Here is an 18038-nt window from a genome sequence, read left to right as displayed (position 1 = left end):
TCAGCTTCCCACTCCAGGCAGGCTGAGCGTCTCCATTTCTCAGATACACAGACCTCATTCACTGCCAGGCCTCTGCCCAGGCTGTTCCCTCTGCCTTGGAAACACCCTCTCCACCTGGCTGACTCCTCATCCAGCCCATCTCAGCTTAGATATCACTTCTCCCACTCAGCCTTCCGGGGACAGCTTCATGGGCGTGTGATCTGTACCTCTGCACAGGGCTCCATATCTAAAAAGGCCCCATGCTTGGTTACATTCTCTGCTGTCACTGTCTTAAAATTCTTAATGATATTTGAACAAATGACCCTGCATGTTCATTGTGCAATGGGCCCTGAGAATTATGTGGCCTTCTTGACCAGCCCCTTTCCCACGAGTTGGGGTCCCTGTGCAGTTCTCAGCACCCTGGTACGTTTTGGAGCCTTTCTGAGGCTGGGTTATCAGTGCTTGTTGCTTATTGCTGGTTTCGCTGTTCCCCTGCTGGACCCTGAGAACAGCCCATGTCCTGCTCAGTACCACAGCCCCAGCACCCAGCACACTGCCAGGCCACATGTCGCTGAATGAACGGGCGACAGTTGCCCAACCACCCCCATTGCCTGGATCACACCTTGACCTCATCCTCATCACACAGAATGGCTCTGCCTCTGGAGTCTTAAAGGAAGCCGCCCACCCTCCTTCCCCAGCTCCCTGCCTTGCTCATCCCTCCAGCTGCCACATCCTCCCACCTCCACCTGTCCTCTCTTTCTGACCCCTCATCTTAGCTTCCTCATACCAGCCCCTCTCTTGGCCCCTCTCTTGGCAAAGCCTTCCAACCTTCTGCTACCCCCAGTTAGGACCCCAGTCCAGGAGCCACATAACCACTGGCTTTCTCCTCGCTGCCACTGAGTGACACTGGAGAAAGCTGCCCAGCACATAGACAGGCACACCCTGAGCCGGAGGCCACCAGCCTTGGCCAGCCCGTTACGCTGTCCAGAAACACCTTTTCCCCTCTCCTCATCATCCCCCCACCACTGCCTGGCCTCTCACTCTGGCAGGTGACCTTGCCTCATTTCCTAGAGAAATTCCAGGACATGGCAGGGACACACCATGAACTTCCTCCCCCACCCAACCCCAGCCCAGCACACACGAGTCCCTGTGCACACCCTTTCGACCTTCTTTACTCCCAGGGCTGGAGGAGGCAGGTGTGAGGCCCCGCACCCAAGGTAAACGCCTCCACCCTGCTTGAGACCCAAGGTAGCACAGTAGTCGGAGTGTGGCTGGGACAGCCCAGGGGGCCTAGATTTGAATCCCAGCTCAGCCACTTATTAATCACAATCACTGATTCATCAAGAAAAATAGAGTGGCCTCCATGTTCCAGAGATAGTGCTTAGGGACAGACACCGTGTAAGCAAAGGGGAAGTGGAGACCATGCTACTCAACCCACAGGGAAAGCAAATGCCAGGGCCAGGGGAGGGAGTTGGTAGGCCCAGCCACCTCCCTGAGGAGCAAAAGAGGGATAACAGCCCCCCTACATAGGAGTAAGGACAATTAAATGAGACAATGTGTGTACAATGAAGAGCAGTGAATGAAATGGGACTCTGACATCTTTTGAAGTTTCAGTGGCTACAAACAGGGAGGGGAGGCTGTTTTTTTAGCAACAATTATTTTCTTTACATCAGTGGTTCTCAATGGAAGTGGCGAGGACATTCAGCAATTTATGCAAACATTTTTTAGTGTCACAAGGTGGGGTCAATTTTATCCCCCATGAGACTTTTGGCAATTGTTGGAGACATTTCGGGTTGTCACAAGGTGGTGTGGCAGGAGTATGCTGCTGACACTACTGTTTGGAGTCAAGCTCTTAAGTGCAAAAAGAAAGGAAAGAGCCTTTCTGGAACAGGGCAGGGGTTAAGATACAGAAGCCCCACTGCTTCATATGTGAGGTAAAAGGTGGCCTCACGGGAAGGCTGGATCCCTGGGACGCCACCTGTAGGACGCAGGTTTCCTGTTGGGGCCTGAGCACTGTGGGACTCCTGGCGGAGCACGCTCCTGAGGCGAGGGGGGGCAGGGAGGGGCTCAGAGGGAACAGCCCTCTTAGGGACTCTGTGGTGGGGACAGCTTGAGGGCCTGGGTGCAGCCACAGCATCTGGTTTTAATATTTTCTTCTCTAGTCTGACTCCTTTGTGTTGGCCCCAGGTCTGCGGGACAGTTTAGAGCGGACCAAGGTGTGGCCTGGTCTTAGCCGGGCTTCGGGGAGGAGGAGAAAGGCCAATGTCTATGTTTGGGGTGCACCAGGACAGGCTGAGCAGCTGTGGCCTGGGACAGCCAGTTTCCAGTGCCCAAGGGTGGCTGTGGTCAGGGGGCCTGGGCCAAGTAAAGGACAGGAAATGACCAGGAAAGACATAGGAGCTGGGGAGCCTCCCAAAAACACCAGGAAGGGAATCTGGACCTTCAGTGCTAGAGCAGGATGTGGCTTGGCCTGCCCCACCTCAAGCCCAGGTCCCCGCAGAGGGCAGGAGTGAGGTGTGGGGACAGCTACCGGAGGGACTCATTATGATCAGCACAGCCTGGAGCGCCCACCCCACCCCAGACCTGGGCTACTGAGCCCAGACAGGAGAGCGAGGGGTCAGTGGGGAAACTGAACTGGTCAGGCTCGGGGACTTGTGCAAACCAGTCCTCCGGCCTCAGCATTAGCTGTTCCTGGGGGGTTGGGGAAGCAGGTCCGGCATTGCAGGGGCTAGCTGGGGGCTGAAAAGAAGGGGGTCAGGGAAAGCACGCAGTGGGTTTGAGGAGACCCCGGCCGTCCTCCCTTCACCAGTCTCAGAATTGAAGCCGCCAGGGGTTCTCTGTCCAGGCCAAGGAAAGTGGGATTCTTCTCTGGAGAAGCTAAACCACCTCAGAGGCTGACACCTGGGGGCCAGCTCTCTGCCAGCTCATCCAGAGCCAATCCCACCATTTCCAAGGCACAGACTTTCCAGCTGGTCTCTGAGGGAACTTGTTTTTAAATATGACCAGACTGACAGCCAGAGATCAGTGGGTATCTGAAGAGAGCACCCCACGAGAAGGGGATACTCCCACCAGTAAACAGAATTCAGGAATACGGAGAAAGCCAAGTTATGCAGGAAAAGAATAAAACATTTTAAAAAGAGACAATATTCTGTGATAATAATAATAAACAATAAATATTAGAGTGCTTACTACATGCCAGGGCCCCGTCCTAAGGGGGCAAATACAGGTATAAAGAAGATAGTGCGTAAGCCAAGAATGAGACGTTACAGGCAAAAAAGAACATTCAGAGGATAAAGAGTACCAGGAAATTAATCATGATTATAGAAATAAGGAAAAGTCAACAGAAGGACTGAATGATAAGGCTGAGAAAATCTCCCAAACATCAGAGGAAAAAAAGATAAAGAAATGCAAAAGGGCACGGAAGGGGGGAGAAAAGAGGCTTGGAAGAGGATTGCTCCAGGAGGTCCAATTCCTGATGGAAAGAAAGCCCAGGAAAGGGAAACAGAAGATAGAGGGATTATACAAGAGAACACCCAGAACTGAGAGTTTCCAAATAAAAATATGGAATAAAAAAGACCTTCATTCCAGCTCATCACTGTGAAATCCCAGATTTTCAAGATGAAAAGAGAAGACCCTAAACATTTCTGGAGAAGAAAAAAGGTCACACACAAAGTAGGAAGAATTAGGGTTCTCATGGCTACAGTAGATGCTAGAAAACCGGGAGCAATGTCTTCAAAATTCTGAGGGAAAAATTGATATTCATGCAACTCCTTCTTAGGAAATTTCCAGAGGACATGCTCTGGTAAAATGAGGGAGGGGACAAGAGAGAAGGACCCAGGATCAAGGAAACAGGAGAGAAGCAAAGGGGTTCCAGCAGCCGGCTGGGAGGGGGCCAGAAGACAAGGGACAGGTTTCCAGGAACAGGAGGGACTGACAGCCTACTTGGTATGTGTGAGCATTTTGGGAAAAACTGATGATAGGATAATGGGTTATAAAGAGTTAATACTAAATGTATAGCAAATTAGGCAAATGGAAAACCAAGACAATTATTAACTCCAGAAAGGAAACAATCTAATACCTACTTTGTCTCTGCAATGAACGTTAATTACAAAGCAATAACTATGCAAACACTGATTATCAATTTAGCCAAATACTGTGATATAATGACAAGAGGAGGATGATGGGAGGGAGGTAGGGCAGGGGCACAGGAAAGCTGAATTTTTATCTGCCAACAGACAATGTTTAAAAGTGGTAAGCAACACCATTACACACAGGATGAAGGTTAACAAAAAAGTGGTAAGTGAAAAAGGGAAGATTTTATGGTACAAGAATTATATCTCAATGTTAAAAACTGAAAAAAAGTGATACAAGAAAGGGGCATACGCACATTATTTATTTATATTTATAGAAACAAGGCAGTAAACGCTGGAAGAAACGGCTACATGCAGAGCCTGCATTACTGCCCTAAAATGCTCAGTGAAGCAGGCAACCAGGTCCCTAGTGCTTTGGGGGAAATCAAGGGTCTGTGCTAGAGCTGACGGAGACACCCCAAGAGGCTGCAGCAGGCACAGGAAACCAAAGTGCGAAGAGGCCTCAGGAACCTAAGGGGAAGGAAGTCACGGTGACCTTGGAGAGGGCTGTGGGATGTGGAGCCCCAGTCGTTTTTATGAGACTTCTCAGGAGTCATGGTGACCCAGAAAACTGAAGGCATTCAGTGACACGGGGTTCCTCTCCCACAAGACCTCTGGTTCTGCCTGGCCCCACACGCCCCCACCCCAACCAGGGCTTTGGCCTCACCTGGGCTTGAGGTAGCTGAGTGCTTCTGAGAACTGGTTGGTGAGGAAGAGGTCCAGGGCGGTCATGCACTGGTCCAGGGCCTCGTGGAGGCTGCTCATGGGAGTCCTGCGGGGAGAGACGCAGGGCGTGACCCTGGGGCCCCTCAAACCCCTCCTGGCCAGGACAGAGCCTCACAGGGCCCACTCAGCCTCCCTGGCTGGCCCTGAATGCCTGTCACAAGCTCCCCCGGGCTGCCCACTCTGTACTGGGACACAGGGACAACCTGGACCCACGTCTTGGTGTTCTCAAGGGTGGGAGGAAGAGTGGAAGGGGGTGTCATCTGAGATCTGATGGAGGGTGGGGGACAGGCTGAGCACGGGGTACAAGGCAACCTCAGGAATAAATTTATCTCACCTTCCGCAAGGGTAAAGGGAGTCTTTGTGGCCCTTCTGACCCATTGGGCTTTGCTGCCCCCCTTGGGGGGTACAGCCCACTCCCTAAATCCCTCTTCAGTCTCCCTGTCTCCCTCCTCCTTCTTCAGGCCTCCTCCTGTCCCCCAGGCCTGCATTCTAGAACCCCAGACACTGTCACAGTGGGCTGTGCTGCGGGGGTGGGTGGGGCCAGCAGCTCAGGGCCTTTCATACTCACCATTCCGATGGCACCTCCACTATACCTGACCCCTTTCCAGGCTTTGTGTTTCTCTATACAGCTTCTATCACCCTCTGACGTGATTTTTTTTTTCACTTATTTTTGTGTTTAAGCTTCCAGAAGCAAGACTCTTGGCTTTATTTATTTAGTGCTATATCCTCAGCACTTGGCATCTGGTACAAAGTACTTTTTTTTTTTTTAGAGATGGGGTCTTGCTCTGTCGCCCAGCTAGAGTGCAGCGATATCATCGTAACTCACTGCATCCTCCAACTCTTGGGCTAAGCAATCCTCCTGCCTTAGCCTCCCAAGTCACTGTGACCACAGGCACACACCACCATACCTGGCTAATTTTTTTATTTTTTGTAGAAACGGGGTCTCGCTATGCTGCCCAGGTTTCAAAATCCTGGGCTCAAGAGATCCTCCCGCCTCAGCTTCCCAAAGTGCTGGGATTACAGGTGTGAGCCACTGTGCCCAGCCCAAAGTAGGCTTTTCATAAATATCTGTTGGTGAATGAAGGAAGGAAGGAAGGAGTGAATGAAGAAGGGAAGGCTCGGAAAGCAAATCCCTGATTTTTCTAGGTCTCAGCTTTCCCATCTGAAAAATGAGAGATGAAATTAAGAGATCACTGAGGCCTGTCTTATTTGATGGTCTTGATAATGCCTCCTCTCAAGGGGCCAGTTTTGAGTGAAAGAAGGTTCCAGAAGGGCACTCAATGATCTCACTGAAGGGAAATCCTGTTTCCCAAAAGTTAGTTAAGAGAAATTCCCTTCTACACCAGGAAAACTCCTACACATACCTCGAGACCCAGCTCTAATGTCTCTTCCTCTGTGATGCATCAGTAGATCTTCCCAGGCAAACTGAAACATGTGTCTTGTTCAGTCTCTCAAATCTGTTCTTCTTCCCCCAGTCTTTGCCATTTTCAGGAGCGACACTCCTCTACCCAGTTCCTCAGGACAAAAATCTGATAGTCATCCTTGCCACATCCCTCTCCCTGGCCTCTGTCATCCACTTCATCACTAACCCTATCCATTCTGCTTCCCAACATCTCTTAATATCCACCCCTTCTGTACCCAGTGCCCTGTGGTCCAGGCCACTACCACCTTTGCCCAGTCTGTTGGAAGACTCCACCTTCCACCCCCACCACCTCCTATCCCTTCTCTCTTCTCCGTTAGATCTTTTTATTCTATATTTCATGTCTCTTAACTCACTTCTTTACCATCTCATTATTCACTGTTAGATTCTGAATAATTTATTTATTTATTATTATTATTTGAAATAGAGTCGCACTCTGTTGCCTAGGCTGGAGTACAGTGGCATCATAGCTCACTGCAACCTCAAACTCCTGGGCTCTAACAATCCTCCCACCCCAGCCTCCCAAGTAGCTGGGACTACAGGCGAGCACCACCACACCTGGCTAATTTTTAAAATTTTTTTGTAGAGATGGGGTCTCACTATTGCCCAGGCTGGTCTCAAACTCCTGGCCTCAAGCAATCCAGGTCAGGGGGAATATGCACGTCTGCACATTTGTCCCTCGGGCTGTGCATCTTTCTCTCCAGGTAGACCAAGTAAGAAGAAACTCTTCCTTGGTGGGGGGTGGAGGGGTGGGGGAGAGGTGTGTGTGCAGAAGTGGGAGGCAGGCTCTTGGCTCTGGAATTGTTCAGAGGTTGGCATAAGCCACAGCGATGGACTTGGCTCCCTGGGGCTGAGCTGATGGGCACTGGCTCAGGCAGACCCTTGGGTTAGAACCCATGCTTGAGTGTGTGACCTTAGCTAAGTCATCTCTCTGCTGTGCTTCAGTTTCCTCATCTGCAGTGGGGGTAACAATCCCATTTCACAGGGCATTTTGGGGGCTCTTGGAGACAACATCAGTCAAATATTCAGGGCAGTAGGTGCTCACTGCCTCTTCATTGAATCACCCAACAGGGATGAATGGACTGAACACCTGTCACTAGGCTAAGCCCCTGGGCACAGACAGACACTGTCCTGGCCTCAGAGAGGGGCAGGGGCAGCTTTGGGTGGTGGTAAAATGATAAAATTACAGAACACACTAGGAAACAAACCACTGTGAGCAGCAGGCACCAGAAACAGGAAATAGCAGAATTAGTTTCCTCGAGAGTTCAAAATGCTAGAATTATGAGATATAGAATATAAATGTGTTTAAGAGGTATAAAGAAATTAAAGACAGACTTGAAGCATGGACCAAAATACTGCCTCAAATAACCAAACAGATTTGAAAAACAACAAAGCAGAATTTCTGGAAATGAAAAATATAATCATTTCCATCATCAAGTGGAAGTGGTAAAAAATTTTTAAAAACAAATATATAATCATTGAAATGAAAAACTCAGTAGGCAGGATAAGGAGTAGATCAGATACACCTAAAGAGAAAATGAGGGAAATGAAATATCTAAAGAAATTACTCGGGCCGGGCACAGTGGCTCCACCCACGAATCTCCCGCTCTAGGCCAGGCCTGGGTTGGGCTCTGGGGACCCAGAGTGACCCAGACCTAGGCCTGCCCTGCAGGACTCACACAGATGCAGACAGAGGCAGTGGCTGCCAGCTTGCTCAGGGCTGCGACAGTAGGAGTCACAGCAGAGGCCTCTAACCCAGCCTGGGCACTCAAGGAAGCTGCCTGGAAAAGACGGCACTGAATTGAGGACAGATGGAGGAAGAAATCCAAAAAGGGGAAACAGTATGTGCAAAGGGCTGGAGGCATGACACCATAGTTAGGAGGTACAAGTAGTCTGGAAGGGCTGGAAGACAGAGGCCCTAGAAGGTGGCTAAATGGAGGGTGAGGCCGGGCTGGCTGGGGAGTTCAGGAAGGCTGGGGACATTGGCCCCATCTGACTTAAATAATAGCATTAACAACCACCCCATCACCACAAAGAGAATATCACACCACTTTATCTAACTTGATGACTGCACACTCTTATTCGATGTGACAGATAAGGGAATAAAGGCTGTGAAGACAGGAACCCGGTCTGGCTCCTCCCAGGAGCCTAAGAGAAGATAGCAATGCTTTCTGCAGAAGCAACAGCACCAAACCTTTATCTTCCCCTGGCTGCCACTGAGGCCCCCACTTCTCCACAGGCCATCCCCTCATCTTCAAGGCCTTTCTGCTGCAGGGCACCTTGCTGGGCCCGGGTGACATATATTCCTGTGGTGATGGTGACCTCTCCACTGTGCCTTGGGGAACTGAGGGTGTGGGGGGGAGGCACTGGGCTGGATAGAACTGTAGCATGGAGCAGGCTGGTGACCAACGCCAGGAGCATCGTGGGGGGGCTCTCCCATTCAGATCCCACCCACACTTGAGGCCCAAGTGAGGGGGAGCTCGAGGGTGGGAGGGGGTGTCAGGGGGCCTGTAGGCACCCCCACTCTCCCCTTCCCCCCCACCTCCCTATTGTAGTTTGCCTCGCTGCTACTTTAGTGTCTCATGGGCAGAGCTGGGTAGAACTGGGAGACCCTCAGTCCCCGGTGGGGACAGAAAATCTCCCTACCCTGACCCCAGTCAAGGTGAGGCAGTGGAGCAAAGTCACCTCCAGCAAAGAACACACTGGAGTCAGAGCTGGATTTTAATCTGTGCTCCACCACTAGAGGAACTGAAGATACCTGTCCATTTCCAAAGTGGCGTTTCTAAATTGCAAACATGATTGTGACTCTTTCCAAAGAGTCCCCCGGTGCTGCACATAAAGCAAATATCATGTGTCACGGAGTGACATGGCATGACCTAATGCAGCATGGCCTTCAAGAGTTTTGAAAGGGGACAACCCTGGACTTGAGCTGCAGCTGAGCAAGTACTTACTAGAGAAACTTGGGAAAGTTCTTTACCCTCCACGAGCCTCCCTTTCCTCATCAATGACATGCGAATGACAGTTCTTACCTCCCAGAGTTGTTGTGAAGAATGACTAAGACCAAGGCCGGGCGCGGTGGCTCACGCCTGTAATCCTAGCACTCTGGGAGGCCGAGGCGGGTGGATCGCTTGAGGTCAGGAGTTCGAGACCAGCCTGAGCAAGAGCGAGACCCCGTCTCTACTAAAAATACAAAGAAATTATCTGGCCAACTAAAATATATATAGAAAAAATTAGCCGGACATGGTGGCACATGCCTGTAGTCCCAGCTACTCGGGAGGCTGAGGCAGGAGGATCGCTTAAGCCCAGGAGTTTGAGGTTGCTGTGAGCTAGGCTGACGCCATGGCACTCACTCTAGCCAGGGCAACAAAGCAACACTCTGTCTCAAAAAAAAAAAAAAAAAAGAATGACTAAGACCATAGAGAGGACAATAGGCAGTACTCAGAAAATGTTAGTGATCATTATTTTTTCTCAGAGTATATATTGCCACCATTTCTTTTATCAAGCAGCACTGACTTTATAATGAAACTAAATAACTTTAAAAGATTGAGTGCACATATCCAAAGACCCAGCAATTAATTCTACTACCCCAGTGAAGCAGACAACCGCACAAGAATATCCACTGAACAGCAAGACACTGGGAACACCTCAATGTCCGTCAGAAAGGATAAATAAATAAATGGGGGTCAATACATGGGGTGGTGTATCAGTCATCAAGACAAGTGGGGACCAGAGCTGCAGGATCAAGAAGGCTAAATCTTGGAAACCTGGTGTCGCATGAGAAAAAGCAAGCTGCAGGATGACGCATGCCGTGGGACTCCATTTACATAAAACTTTAAAGTAAATTCAACTGTAGGACAGGCTGAAAACAAAAATAACGTAAGAACAAACTACATTTTAGACTTATACACACTCAGCAAAAGAATAAAAATAGATAGGGAAATGATAAAACCAGGATGGCAAGTATCTCTGGAGACGGAAGAGAAGAGGAGGTTTCCACAGGGACTTCAATGATCTCCACCACAGTTTATTTCTTAAAAAGAAAATGAAATAAGTGGGGTACCGTGTTAATAACTGATAAAGCTGGGTGGCAAGGGCATGGGACTTCACTGCATTATTTGCTATATTCTTCTGAAGGCTTAAAATATTTCCTAATTTTTAAAGTGGTAGAGATTTAAGGTCTGGCTTGTTCACCACTAACCATCATGCCCAGGGCTGGGCCCAGAGCAGTCATCACTGAGTGTTTGTTGAGTGACTGAACAACAACGTGGCCACGTTGCTAGTATCTACAGTGAAGGTGAGACAGGTCCTGCTTCAGCCCTCCTCCAGAACCCACCAGGATGACACTGACCAGGGGCAGGGCAGGGGCAGATGAACCTGTGTGGCCTCAAGGAAGAGTGGGCAGGCATGCAGGGAGGCAGGTATGGTTCCTTAAGAGGAAGGCCTCCCAGTGCTAGAAGAGTGAGATTGTTGCCCTCAAGGCCCACAGCAGGGCCAGAGACTCCCAGGGTTGCAGAGGGGACTCAGGCACGGATGCACGCCAACAAGGAAGAGGGATGAATGTGGCTTTCAGCCTGGGAACCTAGGATTCTTTGATGGATACCCTGCTCCCTGCCTCCTTCTCTCCTGGACCCAGCAGTGTGGTGCTCAGTCAGGGCTGGGCAGAAAGGACCTAACCAAGCTCCCGATTTATAAAGACTCAATTCGGAGCAGGAAGGGAGCAGCCAGCCCAGCCCTCCCATATTTTCCAAAGGAGGGACTAGAAGTCTAGGGAGGGTAAAGGATGTGGCCAGAGTCATAAAACAAAAATGATCAAGGCAAAACTCACCAGGCAACCCTCTCCCAGGCCAGGGTGTCCCCCAACAACCCAGCTTCCAAGCCTTCAGCCTGGGGCCACACACACAGCCCTATGGAGGCTTCCAGCTGCCAGCTGCCAGCTGGCACTACCCTCTTCACCTCCCTGCTCATGTGTCAGCCCTCGGGCCTTTAGCAAATATTGTCACGGTAAGGAGGCTCCAGGCAGGGCGGGTACCCCTCCCAGCTCACCTGGGCGGGATCTCTACCCAGCAACCTCCCAGCAGTTGCCCCTACCCACTGGGGCACAGGAAAAGCAGAGAGTTGGCGAAGGTCTCCCGGCAGTTAGCAGCTGACACCGCTACAGGGGCCACGTAGGGGTCCCACAGGGTTCCTCAGTGAGGTGGGGGTAGGGTTGGGCTGGAGAGCCATGTTGCCAGTGACAATGCCCACCTTTTACCACCCAGGTTCCTGCTGCACCCAGTAGGCCTAGCTGGACCATGCCTTAGCCCTTTAAATGCCCTGAATATCCCTGAAGATGACGCGGGTGGGGGCTCTGACATCAGACATAGCCGAGTTCAAATCCCAGCCCCCAACTGTTTCTTCCTGGGTGACCGAAGACAAGTAACTTAAGAGCTGTGCCTCAGTTTCCTCATCTGTAAGGGGCAAGATAATAACAAGGCCCACCCCACAGGTGTAAACGCCATGGAGTGGGTGACAAAGGCGGCTCTGAACGTGGCTGTGACGGTAGCTTCGCGAGAAAGTTGGGACCCAGAATGGGAGTGACCGACCCAGGGTCCCCGCGCTTTGGCTCTCTCTGCTCCGCAGCCCCGTGTCCCACTCCCGGCGGCGGCACCAAGAGGCCGGGCGGGGAGGGGGCGCCGCCCGCCAGGGGGCCGGAAGCCGCAGTGCGGGCCGCGGGCGGGTGGCGCGGGGAGGCCTGGCGCGGCGCCCGCCACACGCCCCGACCGCCGCCCGCGCCCCCGGGGGCCGCCCCGCCGCGCACTTACCCCGCGGGCTGGGCGCTCGGGGCGCCGGCCGTGGTCATCGCCGAGGGGGGCGGGCAGCGCTGTCCCGGCCGGACGCCAGCCGCGGCCCAGGTGCTGCCGCCGAACCCCGAGCCGGGCGCTGTGCGGCCGAGCCGGGGACGCGGCGGTCGGGGAGGGGCGCGCCGGGGGCGGGGAAGGCGGCGGGGCCGGGCCGGGCCTCGGTCTGCCCACCCGCGCAGTGGGGCCATGACCTCCGCCCGGCCCGCGCCGGGGGACGTCCCCCACCCCAGCTCCGACAGGTAAGAGCCACGGGGGCTCCAGGGCTGCGGGACCCGGGCCAGCGTGCTCTCTGCGCACACACCTCCCGGACCGGGAGCTCGCTCCTTCCGCGGACACCCCTACCTATTTGGCGCCAGAAAGTTCTCCTAGACCTGAGGTCCACCTTCCTGTCGCCGCCCCTCCCCCACAGCTCGCCCCGAAGCGGCCCCCGCCCAGCGTCATCCTACTGCATTAATGGGGGGCATTCATGCAGGAAAAGACAGCCTCCAGAGTCAGGCTTGGGTTTTAATCCCACCCTCTTGCCTACTGAGTGACTGTGTGCAGGAGGTGGCGGGAAATACCGCGGTTTAGCACTCCCTGCGGCTGGAAATGCACACTTGCCTTTTCAAATATTCCCCATAACTGCCATTTTATAGACGGTGAAACTGAGGCATGGAGTTCATGTGACTCACTCAGGGCCACTCACCTAGTTAAGTGGCAAGCTGAGACAGGAACCCAGCCCTCCTGACTCCAAAGCTAACGCTCTAGCCGCTTATCCCTTTTGTCCCCTCACCCCTGATTCCCCAGTGACTGAGTGTGGGTCACCCACAACCCTCCCCAGACGCCCACTGTGCACCTAGCAGGTGGGTGGGTGTCTAGGCCCAACCTGACCTGATCTCCTGGCAGAGGGAGCCACTGGCCCATGAGGAGTTAACCAGCCATCACCTCCAGGCCCCAGATGTTCCTAACCATGACTCATCAGAGCATGTGGCTGCCATTGGAGCTGTCCTTTCACAAAGGAGGGGACAGAAGGAGGAGGAACTTCAGCTTCCCTGGATCAGCCCTGAGCTCCAGGATGTCGGAAGAGGAAGCAGAAGGGGGCAGCCTGCAGAAGCAGCTATGCTGGGAAGAGGACGTGGACCAGATCCCCCAGGAGCCAGACAGGTTGGGCTTGGTGGTAGAGGGGAGGGGTTTGGGGCATTACTGCAGAAATCTGCATAGGCTGCCTGGAAAGGCAGTGACTTCCTGTCCTGCCCATATGTAAACAGAGGCCAGATGCTCACTTGCAAGAATCATCCCACCTCTGGGAGTCTCACATATAGGCATGAAAAAGATACTTAACTACAACAAGCAGGCTATGATGACATCCACCAGATAAAGAATGTATAAAGCAACTATAGAGAATCCAGATGAGAGAGAGTCTGGGGGACTTCCTGGAAGAGGTAGGGACAGAGCTGAGCCTTGAAGTTTATATTGTTTAGACACAATGAAGTTGTGAAGAGAGTATACCAGATGGAGGACCAGCATGAATAAAGGCATGCAGGTGGGCAGAGGCACCCTGGTGACGGCTGGAGTTTGTGAGGCTGGTGAGAAGACCAGCAGTGTGTGTAAAGGGCAGTCCTGGGCACTTTCAGATCTCCTTCCTCTCTTGTCACCTGTTATTCATTTAGCCAGGAGAGGATCCAGAAGCTTATAATTGAGAGGCCGCTTTTCAAAAAAGTATACAAATTTACCAATACAGGTTGAGCATCCCTAATCTGAAAATCCAAAATCCAAAATGCTCCAAAATTCAGTTTTCTGAGCACCAACATGGACATTGAAAGTCTGCTGTTTGTTGTTGTTTGAGGCCAGGTGCAGTGGCTCATACCTGTAATCCTAACACTTTGAGAGGCTGAGGTAGGAGGATAGCTTGAGGCCAGGAGTTTGAGACCAGCCTGGGCAATAGTGAGACTCCATCTCTACAAAAAATAGAAAAATTAGCTGGGCATGGATGTAGTCCCAGCTACTCAGGAGGCTGAGGCAGGAGGATCTCTTGAGTCCCAGAGTTTGAGGTTGCTGTGAGCTATGATGATGCCACTGCACTCCAGCCTGGGCAACAGAGTGAGACCCTGTCTGAAAAAAAAAAAAAATTGTATCAAATTACCTTCAGGCTATGTGTTTAAGGTGTATATGAAACATAAATGAATTTTGTGTTCAGATTTGGGTCCCATCCCCAATATATTTCATTATGTATATGTAAATATTCCAAAAATTCAAAAAAATCTGAAATCCAAAAACTTCTGGTCCCAAGCATCTGGGATAAGGGATACTCAGCCTGTATAAAACTGCCGGGGTCCTCCCAGAGTCTTGGGAGAGGCTAGATGAGTGAGAAATCCTGAAGTCAAGGGAAATCTTTATTTGATCAATATTTATTAACAACCTGACAGCCAGGTGCAGTGGTGCACACCTGTAGTCTTTAGCTACTCAGAAGGCAGAGGCAGGAGGATCGCTTGAGCACAGGAGTTCGAGACCAGCCTGGGCAACACAGTGAGACCCTGTCTCTTAAAAAAAAAACTAACAAACTGACATATGCCAAATCTACTCATCCTACAGGTTTCAGTTTGGATGCCACCTCTTTCAGGAAGCCCTCCCTCCCTGGCTGGGCAAGGGCTCCCTGGGCACCCACTGACCTCAGCTCCTCTGACCTACCCTAATCACCCTGGGCCATCAAGGCCTGTGTGTAGCATGTGTGTCTGGGGGGTGGGGAGTAGAGAGTGAGGTTTGTATATGACTCTCTGCTTCCTGAGGATAGGGCCCGATCCGATTCATCTGTCTGTCTCAGGGCCTGCCATCAGGTGACTGACTAATCACCAGACACTAACACTGGGCCTAGCACTTTACCGTTTCCCCCTGAGATAGGTATTATAACAATGACTGACGTATATCAAAGGCTTATTATGTGCTACCCATGGTGTTAAATGTAGAACATCAATTATCTTATTTAATTTTCGCTTTTAACCACCTCTCGGAGCCTCAGTTTCCTCATCTGTAAAATGGAAATAATAATAATGCCTACTTCAAAGGGAGCCGGGCATGGTGGCGCATGCGTGTAGTCTCAGCTTCTCGGGAGGCTGAGGCAGTAGCATCGCTTCAGCCCAGGAGTTTGAGGTTGCTGTGAGCTAGGCTGACGCCACAGCACTCACTCTAGCCCGGGCAACAAAGTGAGACTCTGTCTCAGAAAAAAAAAAAAAAAAAAAGAATTCATATATGTAAAATGCCCAGAATGGTGTCTACACGTAGCACAGTGCTCTATCAGTGTCCTGATGGTGGCTGTGGTGGTACACTACATACTACCTTTCTCCCCACTTTACAGATGCAAGCTGAGCTCAGCAAGGTAAGCAGAAGAGCTGCCTCCCCACACCACCGAGGGGCAGCAATGCTGGAGCCGCTCACCTGCTAAGTCAGAGCAGCGGGGTGGCTCACACCCCACCCAGGCTGTTCCCAGCCCCCAGGAGCTCTGGCCCAGGGCTCAGCCCCAACCCAGGGGAGCCTGTGAGTCACCATCATTATTTCTGCCTCCCAATCCAGATGACCCTACTTGGATCACCTGCCCATCCCCACCTTGATCCTACAGCCGAGCCCTGGGGACTGCGAAATCATCCTGAGTCCTGGGTCCCTCCTCCCCTGTCTGGAAACCTGTTTCCTGGTGCTTTCCACCTGGGAGATGCTAGGCCTCCTTTCCTCCCTCATTTCCTCCCCAACCTGCAAGAACAAATCACCAGGGTCATCGCGCCTCTCGATGGCCTTGAGAACCTCCATGGACTGCTTTCCCTGTGCCACCTCTTAGCTTAACAAGGGCCTTAGCAAATACATGTTGAGTGAAAGCTCCTTGCCATGCCCCAGAAAGTCTGTGGAAGCATTACCTCCCATCCTACAGATGAGAACATAGAGAGTTGAACCAAGTGTGACATGGACCAAGGTATAGTCACAGCTTGAACCCAGGTCTTGATTCCTACCCTAAATGGAAAGGGGGAAGAAGAGAAGAAAGGAGGGGCGTTTGAAATGGGGGCTCACAGAAATGGGGGCTGCAAACATGAGACAAGTGATGCCTCTGTAGTAGAAAGAGCTTAAGCTGAGACGTCAGCTCTGTCTCTGTCTTGAGACTCAGTCTTCCCACCATAAACCTGGGATAATAACCCCAAACTCTCAGGGATGCTGTGAGGATTACTGCATCCATACGTGGGTGACCCTTCTTCCTTCTCAGCCCTGATCTCAGTCCCTTCCCCCAAGCCCTTCCCTGGCATGAAGTGCCCCCTCCTGAGACCTACAGTCTCTGCCAGGCCAGATCTCCCCTCCTCAGACTCCAGAACCCTTTGAGCCCAGCTGAACTGGTGACTATAAGGCAAGTTTTCTTAAAGGGAGTGACCCCACCCCAGCAGGTTATAGGCTTGGCTTGTTAATTATTCACAAATGAACAGGCCTATCAATAAAGGGCCCTTGAAGAGGGCTGTGACAATCACAGCTCTTAAATATTCCCTGGCAAGGTCCCTTAGGGAACCTCTAGGTCTGCTGCTTGCACAGGCCTCCTCCCTCCATGGACTCTGCCCCCCACTGGCTATGTGACCTTGGGCTAGTTATTGCCCCACTCTGGCCCTTAGCTTCCCTCTTCCCACCAAATATAAAGGGGAGAGAAGGTTGGACCAGGGGCTGAAGGGCCCTCCCTGCTCTGATGGCTTTGGTTCTAGGATCTGGACTCTTCTACTGAAGTCTAGTCCCCAGGAGCTGCCAAGGTTGGTTTAAGGAAGGAACCTGGGCCAAGCACAAGGGACCAAGGACAGCTCTGGTTGAAAAAAAGGATCAGAGCTCTAAGGAGGGTGTTTTTGGCATTGAGTGGCATCCTGTCAGGGTTTAGAACTTGGGTTGCAGAGCCAGGAAGATCTGGATGAACTACTGGCCCCACCATGACTCAGCTGGGCAGCCCCAAGCGAGTCATCAGAGAGTGGTTCGGAGAGCAGATTCAAAATCCAGGGCTTGCACCCCAGCTCTGACATCCTGGGCCAGCAGCTTCATCTCTGAAATAGGGATGACGATGGCACCAGCCTCACTGTGGTGTTGCAAAGATTAAATGAGGAAATACATGTAAAGCACCTGGAATGGGGCCGTATCATTATTCTTTGAGCTTCAGTTTCCTCCCCTATAAAGCAGGGATTACAGGTTTACTGTGAGCATTAAATAAGCAAATGGACCCAAAAGGACTTTGGAACCATGCGAGGCTGTCCCGAGAAGAGAGATTTCTCCTACTGTGTGCACCCAGGGACCTGACCGGGACCGCAAAGACACAGTAGCACCAGTGGGAAAATCAAGTGGCTCCATCTTTCTGAAGGGCAATTGGAATTATAGATGGAAAATCTGTGAAAGATGACCCAGTGACACCTGGGCAGCACACGTGTCCTGAGGTAATGATCACATGCCCAGACAAAGATTTATGGTACAAGGATGCTTGTGTGTTCTATAATAAGGACACAACTGGAAACAACCTAAATGTCCATCAATAAAGGATTAGTTCAATGAATTATGGTCAATTTATAGGGTAAACTATTCTGTAGATATTTAAATTGTGTTATAGAGAGTTCATTTGCTGGGTTACAGTAGTTGTCTTCTAACTGGTTTCTCTGCCCCCATCCCTGTCCCCTGTTGTCTGTCCTCCACAAGGGACCAGGCTCATTTGACACTTAGGCCAGATCATGTCACATCTCTGCTCAAAACCCTGCAAAGGCTCCCCGTGTCTCTCCGGGCAGAAGCTCCAGTCTCTGCCTGGCTCAGGAGGCCCTGCCCAGGCTGTGTGCTCCCGGCAGCTCCCCAGTGGCATCTCCCTGTATTCCCTGTCCTTAGTTCAGCCACACCGGCCTCCTTGCTCATCTCCAAATACTGCCAGGCACCCTCCGACCTCAGGCGGTGCTCAGTAAATGCTTGTTGCATAAATGA

At 51.6% G+C, this 18038-nt stretch overlaps 2 protein-coding genes across 12 annotated transcripts in view; one reads left to right on the top strand and one right to left on the bottom strand.

Annotated features, from left to right (window-relative positions):
* The window catches only part of TTC39A (tetratricopeptide repeat domain 39A), a 39438-nt gene extending 26242 nt beyond the window's left edge, over positions 1 to 13196 (bottom strand). Inside the window, exons 1-2 of one of the 6 annotated variants that reach the window (XM_045548053.1) lie at positions 12966 to 13196; positions 4777 to 4881 (exon numbers count right to left, since the gene is read on the bottom strand). In XM_045548053.1, the coding sequence (XP_045404009.1) occupies positions 4777 to 4874 (98 nt within the window). In that variant the 5' untranslated portion in view covers positions 4875 to 4881; positions 12966 to 13196. Of the gene's footprint in view, positions 1 to 4776; positions 4882 to 5169; positions 5186 to 6199; positions 6709 to 12056; positions 12179 to 12437; positions 12484 to 12965 lie in introns of those variants that run through there. The other 5 variants (XM_045548054.1, XM_045548055.1, XM_045548051.1 and 2 more) reach the window with 5 other exon arrangements.
* The window catches only part of LOC123635662, a 39491-nt gene continuing 33725 nt past the window's right edge, over positions 12273 to 18038 (top strand). For 4 of the 6 annotated variants that reach the window (XM_045548065.1, XM_045548064.1, XM_045548063.1 and 1 more), the window contains exons 1-3: positions 12273 to 12334; positions 13026 to 13238; positions 15427 to 15447. In XM_045548065.1, coding sequence (XP_045404021.1) covers positions 12282 to 12334; positions 13026 to 13238; positions 15427 to 15447 — 287 coding nt within the window. In that variant the 5' untranslated portion in view covers positions 12273 to 12281. Of the gene's footprint in view, positions 12335 to 12980; positions 13239 to 15426; positions 15448 to 18038 lie in introns of all 6 variants that reach the window. The other 2 variants (XM_045548062.1, XM_045548061.1) reach the window with 2 other exon arrangements.

This window comes from Lemur catta, chromosome 3 (genome assembly GCF_020740605.2).
Source record: "Lemur catta isolate mLemCat1 chromosome 3, mLemCat1.pri, whole genome shotgun sequence".
In the NCBI taxonomy this organism is placed as follows: domain Eukaryota; kingdom Metazoa; phylum Chordata; class Mammalia; order Primates; family Lemuridae; genus Lemur; species Lemur catta.
This window is presented reverse-complemented; position numbering and strand designations above follow the sequence as displayed.